Here is a 5,946-nt window from a genome sequence, read left to right as displayed (position 1 = left end):
CAGGCCTGCTGAAGCTTTTCTGTTGTCTTGGTGGCTGGAGGGACAGACAGCCCAGGATGAGGCTGGGCCCCTCCTCCTCCTAAAGCACCCAGAGAGATGACCAGGGACCCCTGGGTGCTGCCCCCACTTGACTGCTTCACCATCACCTGGGTGGTGGAGAAGAGTCCACCATCACCTGTGGGCTTTCTAAGTGTCAGCAGACAGAAGATAGCTCTGAAACCATGAGTTGTTTTAAAATATTATATTTTATTGGGTCTGTCCACTGGAAAGGTCTAGAAAGGCCCCAGAATACATTATTCATCAGCATCCCCTAAACCAGACTGGGCTTGAAATTCCTCTTCCAACTCAGTGGATTTTAGAGAAACAGCTGAACAGAGTCTGGGCATCTTGTGAGACCAAAGAGCAAGGAAGTTGGGAACCCCCAGGGCCCCAGGCCCCTGGACAGCCCCTGGGTCACAGGGGCAGAACTCTGGCTTCACAAAGGGTGATAATCACAATGTTTAGAATGTTTGTCTGATACATGCGCTTGCAATGACTCAAAAACAAGAAGAAATGAGCAGGCCACTGTGGAGATCAAGAGGATATGCTTCACTATCTTAGGGAAAAGTGTGAACACAAAGCTTTCCCCTGCATTTTCTGCATGTAAGGGCCACAGGGTCACTAATGGGAGATGGGGTAACATCCCGTTGAGAAGATCCCTGGCAAGAAATGAGAAAAAGTTGAAATTAAGGTTCTCTAAGAGTCGATATTCAGGTATCAGGCATCAGATGTGTGATTCTAAGAGAGAGAAACCAGTCCCAGCACCTCTGCAAAGAGGAACCCAGCCTGCCTGGGGGGGGGGGGGGGGAGTTAAACAGATTGAACATGTATCTGGCAAAGTCTCTAGATCCACCCCACCCTCATTCCTAGAAGAATAGAGAGAGGAGGGGCCTGAAAGGACTGGGATGTCCCCTGGGGGACTGGAGGGTACATTTTCCAGCTACTTAGTCTGCATTTGGACAGGAGCATGGTTCCCAGGCAGGGGAGGGAGGAGACTGCATGAATGGTCTGGGATGGGGGTGCAGGGGCTCAAGGCAAAGAGAGGTGCCTGGAGCATATGGGGAGGGACAAGCCTGCCTAGGTGACCCCCTGGGTCCAGGGCCCACCCTGCTGGGAGGACACATGGCCTGGCCTGGAGCACTCCTGCCTTCCACAAAGTCCCTTGGATCAGCCCATCTTCCAAAGAGGTAGAAACCAGGTTGAGAAATGAGGCTGCAGCAGGTGTGTGGACTCTCCCCAGGGGTCCCCTGAGCAGGGAGGCCCAGACCAAAGGCCTCAGCTCCTGACAAACAGGGGCTCTGGGCTCTGAGCTGGAAAGGGAGGAGCACGCCGCCCCCTGGTGGGGAACAGGGGCACTGCAGCCACCTCCCCAGTCACAGACACACAAGCAGTCAGGGTCTGTACAGAGGCTTTTATTGGGGACATTTGGGATTGGGATCTGAGGAATTGGGGCTCAGTTTTTTTCCATGGTCTCTTGAATCCAGGGCATGAATTCATTGACATAGGCAAACATGTTAGGCAAGTTGGTTTTGCAGCCACTAGCTGCCATACTGGTGACACCCACCAGGGTCCAGATTCCATTCTTCTGGCAGACCAGGGGGCCGCCAGAGTCGCCCTGTGGGAGGAGAAAACACCTTTTTGTTAGTCTTTAAGGGATGCCAGGACCATGGTCTGTCTGACCTGGTCAAGTCATATGATGTCAAAAAATATCAGGGTGGCATTTTATTCCAGCACCAGAAAGTTCATCTGGCCAGTGCAGCCCAGTTCTGCTGTCAGCTATGGGAGGGTTGGGGCTGTGGTCTACACATGGGCAGGAAAACGTAGCCCATGGGAGGGTGAGAGCATGCCTCCCTGGGACATCACCCCTAAGTCTGACCAGAGACAGCCATCTGCTGGGCGTGCATAGGTGCTGATCCTGGCTTCCCTGTGCTTGGGGCAAGGGCTGAGGTAAAGGGATTATAGACGAGGAGGGGCCCTGCAGCCTGACCAGGGGGGTGCATAAGTAAGGGGAGGGGGGCGAGAACAACATACACTGCAGACGGAGACGCCGTTGGCCCCGGCACAGATAATCTTTTTACTGATATTTCCCCAGTACTTGAGACACTGCTCGTGGGACAGGAGCGGCATGTAGGCCTGCTGCAGCTTCGAGGTCTTTCCTAGAGAAATAACGAGGGCAAGACAGTTGGGGGAACACACACCTAGCCCACCCTGGTGCAAGAGGGGCCCATAGAGCCCTCTTCCTTCACAGATGCCAGGGTGCTGGGGCTAGGCCCGGGGCCTCCATCTGACCCGAGAAGCCTCAGTGGATGCAGGCCTTGTGATTCCCTCCAGGCCAGGCTGGCTTTTCCCCAAGGACATGTGATGACACGAGCCCTGCTGCCAGCCTGCTGTGGCCTGGGCCTGACATCCAGGTGTGGGGGTGCACAGGGACAGTGTGGGCGGCCCCCTCACCCCCCCAGGAAAGGAGACTGATATCCATTTGACAGGTGACTCCACTCTGGGGGTGACAGAGAGCTCCTTCCCCCACCGAGCCTTCCTGGAAGTATCTCCAGGTGCTATGGGAAGGCCAGCTGGGTAGCCCCAGCCAGGGCCGAAGGACTCAGGACTCTGGAGGCCATCAGACAGGGCCAGCACCAGGGAGGCAATGTCAGGCCGGACTCTCGGGGCCCCAAACTATCTTTGGTCTCCTCACCTCCAGCTAGGTCTGGGTGATGGCCGATCCCTGCCTACTCAGGACTGGGGGATCTTTCAATGCTGCTGGGGTTACTGTGGACCCCGGGGTGAGGGGAGTGAGGCAGGACCTGCTGGGACTGAGATGAGTTTACAGAACCTGACCATTCAAGACCATCATGGATCTCGTGTCCATGAGTATTTGGTCAGGTTTTCGTAATGAAAGTTGTAATAAAGAAGTGGATACATTATGGCACCAAAAAAAAATCCCAAAACAGAGACTTTTGTGTTTCATGGCAAGGGAGACTGGGCCCCGACCACCTCCTGGATGACAAGAGGTCACTCACTGTTGGAACGGCCCCAGCCTGTGGTGCAGCACATGGTCCCCGCTGGGAATTCACCCGCGGCTTTGGGCAGGCACACGGGAGACACCATGCCAGTGAAGTTGGCGGGCGTGGCCAGCTTCACCAGGGCAATGTCATTGAATTTTGAGTGATCTGCAGGTTTCCTGAACACCTGTCAGGGAGGCAGGGAGGAGGTGTGAGGCCTGGGACCCATCAGGGATCTGCAGGTTGGACAAGACAAATGCCTTCAAGGTGCCCATTCAGAGGACACAGACTAGGGCAGTCCAGGGGGAATCTGAGGCCCAGTCCACGGGTCCTGTTTCAACCAACTGACAGGGCTTCTACCTGCTGCCCCTGCCCCCAACCTCCCATCATCTCCCAGGCAGGTGGTTAGGGACTGACATACCTGGGCAACCTTCAGGACCTGGGCATTCTTCTTATCTGAGCTCAGGTCAGTGATCCCAGCCACAACCAGGGAGGTGGGGCTAGAGAAGCAGATGGGGTGAGAAGGAGGCTGTCTACCCTCCTCTCCCCCAGCCCCAACATCATCCCATGAACGTACCTGATCTGGCAGTGGGCAGCAGTGAGCACCCAGTTCTCACTAATCAGGGAGCCCCCACATAAATGCCAGCCAGCGGGATCCTGGAGGAACAGGGGAGAGTGAGCGATGGCAGGACACCACATACCTTAAACTGGGAAGGAGCCCCCTGCTGGGCCACACCCCAATGTGACCCACTCAGATGCGTACTCCCCCTCACCTGTAGGGACACCTGCCAAGGCCAGGCACCAGGGAGAGCGTCCTTCCCATTGATGATCCTGCTTATGCCGACCCCTTCAGGGCGAACAGAAGAGACACCACAGCCTGGGAGAGCAGAGGGATGTTGAGTAGGGTAAGGTCCAGTCAGGCTGTAGAGGCCCAGTTCTGCGCACGAGTCCACACTTGGCCTCTCTCCCCTCGGGCACTTCCCTACCACCTGAAACTTTAGCTTGGAGGACCCCCCACACAGTCTGCTGGCCCAGTGACCCCCACCCCCCACAGGGATGCAGAGGGACAGGCAGCCCCATCCGGGTCCCCCTGGCCAGAGCAGTAGACACAGGCTGAGTAATGAGGGTCCCTGATCCCCACATCCCTGCTGGGAGTTCTGCCCACTCTGACTCTCCCAGGCTAATTTTCCCCAAGAAAGAAGGAGCAAACACTGCCACCCTCATAGACAAAGCTCTCCTTGAGATGGATGGGGTGAAGGGCTATGGGATTTTATTCAGAAAGTCAAAAATCATGGGAATTACCCCTCTGACACTTTGCCAAAATGTGAGCTGGACCTGTTGACATTGGCTGGATATTCTGTTCTGGAGATTTCAGGAAACTTCATTGCAAAAAATTAAGGTTATTAATTATTAAATAGAAGAAGAATTTTTGACTCTCCACCATCAAGACATGGCAAGGAAACAGAATGTCCAGGACAACGAGGACACACAGGGCCCTTGACATGAGCAGGACGTTTGCTGGGTCAGGACACAGGATTCCCAGCCGCTCCCAGGGGTGGGAGAACTTGGCCACAAGAAAAAGCGGGGGCAGGGCCAGCCCCTCCCGCAGCTGGGCACCCCCAGGGTCCCCCAGGCCTTGCTCCATGCAGCACCTGCCCCTGCCCCATGGCCCCGCCACTCCCTCCAGCTGGTGACTCCAAACAGGTCCTCATAAGAACAGAAAACCCCCAGCAGGCGCTGTGAGCAGCGCCCCCTGCAGGCGCGTCCCAGGAATGCAGGGGGGCTGGTCCCTGTGCAGGGAGGGACCCGAGGTCTCACCCTAGTAGGGACCCGAGGTCTCACCCTAGTAGGGACAGCAGCTGTGACAACACAGGGAGGGGATACAGGGAGGGGTTCCCCCATGGAGCCCGCTGTTCTAGGTGAGCTCCAGGGGGTGAGTGTGTGAAGTCGGCACAGAGTGACAGGCAGGGACTCAGCAGAGGCCCCTTCCCAGGGAGGGGAGGGCGTGGGGGGCTGCTGAGCCTAGTGGGGATGTCAGAGAAATTCCTAGGGAAATTCTGGGGAAGGGAACATAAGCATAATCATGGGGGTAGCTACATGGATGTTATAATATTATTTTTTTAAGTGTTAAACTACTCAGCAAGTACCAGGCATTAACTAGAATTTCCAGGTGGAGCTCATGGAGGTCTCTTGTCACCACCCCAACTGTGCCCACAGCAATCTCAGGCCACCTCTGCACTGCTTTTCTGGGCCCAGGCAGTAATTTTCTAAGCCTTGCACAGGGTGTTAGGGGTCAGGAAGCCCTAGAAAGAATATTCCCTTCCCTGCAAGTTCAGGTGGACAGTCTAAGCTTGAGGCCCAAGGCAGCAGGAATGAGGTGCAGCTCTCCCGCTCGGCCTGGACCCCAAGCAAAAATTCTTAGGCCTGTTGCCTGGGACTTGATGCCCAGTAACTGGGAGTTTGGGGAGAGCTTCGCCAACCCCCCTCAGAATAGTGGTCCCCACATCCCTGATACTCACCAAAAGTGGTTCCCAGCAGGGCGAAGCAGGAGAGAAGCCAGAGGAAGGCCATGGTGCTGCAGTCAGGGAGGGTGAGGCTGCCTGTTTCAGGGGCTCCTTTTACATCCCCGAAGAACCCCAAGCCCCTCCCAGGCCCTCAGGACCTTCCCTGACCTGAGGGCCATCCTCACAGGACTTAGGTCTCACGGGACCTAGGTGATAAGGTACCACCAACCTAGTATCGGCTTATCTCTCAGGCCAGCTCTAGGGGAAGGCAGCCGGCTGGCCATTTCTCAGCCTTGGCAAGTCCTGGTTTGAAGATTCCAGCTTTTTGGAACTGGGTTTCCTGGTTCTGTCAAGCAGGCAGGTGGTAAGCAAAGGATCGTCCACAAGGGAGCCTCACCCAGGTG

The 5,946-nt window shown here is 55.9% G+C and overlaps 1 protein-coding gene across 1 annotated transcript; it reads right to left on the bottom strand.

Moving 5' to 3' along the window:
- Positions 1 to 1,492: 1,492 nt before the first annotated feature.
- Positions 1,493 to 5,609, bottom strand: LOC101626894 (chymotrypsinogen B-like). The gene is made up of 7 exons (XM_004690185.1): positions 5,558 to 5,609; positions 3,812 to 3,915; positions 3,616 to 3,695; positions 3,460 to 3,538; positions 3,057 to 3,225; positions 2,071 to 2,195; positions 1,493 to 1,654 (listed from the first exon to the last, which is right to left on the bottom strand). Exons 1-7 carry the CDS (start codon positions 5,607 to 5,609, stop codon positions 1,493 to 1,495), a joined length of 771 nt encoding a protein of 256 aa, XP_004690242.1.
- Between the last annotated feature and the right edge of the window lie 337 nt (positions 5,610 to 5,946).

The sequence above is a fragment of the Condylura cristata genome, unplaced genomic scaffold, assembly GCF_000260355.1.
Source record: "Condylura cristata isolate star-nosed mole 26May11 unplaced genomic scaffold, ConCri1.0 scaffold00028, whole genome shotgun sequence".
In the NCBI taxonomy this organism is placed as follows: domain Eukaryota; kingdom Metazoa; phylum Chordata; class Mammalia; order Eulipotyphla; family Talpidae; genus Condylura; species Condylura cristata.
The sequence above is the reverse complement of the archived record's forward strand: the minus strand, read 5'-3'. Positions and strand labels throughout refer to the sequence as shown.

Excerpts from the sequence above, each read along its gene's own strand:
- LOC101626894 (XM_004690185.1), bottom strand. The coding sequence starts at position 5,609 with ATGGCCTTCCTCTGGCTTCTCTCCTGCTTCGCCCTGCTGGGAACCACT. Across the intron at positions 3,696-3,811 it reads CTTGGCAGGTGTCCCTACAG|GATCCCGCTGGCTGGCATTT; the intron begins GTGAGGGGGAGT and ends CTGTTCCTCCAG. Across the intron at positions 1,655-2,070 it reads ACGGCGTCTCCGTCTGCAGT|GGCGACTCTGGCGGCCCCCT; the intron begins GTATGTTGTTCT and ends CTCCTCCCACAG.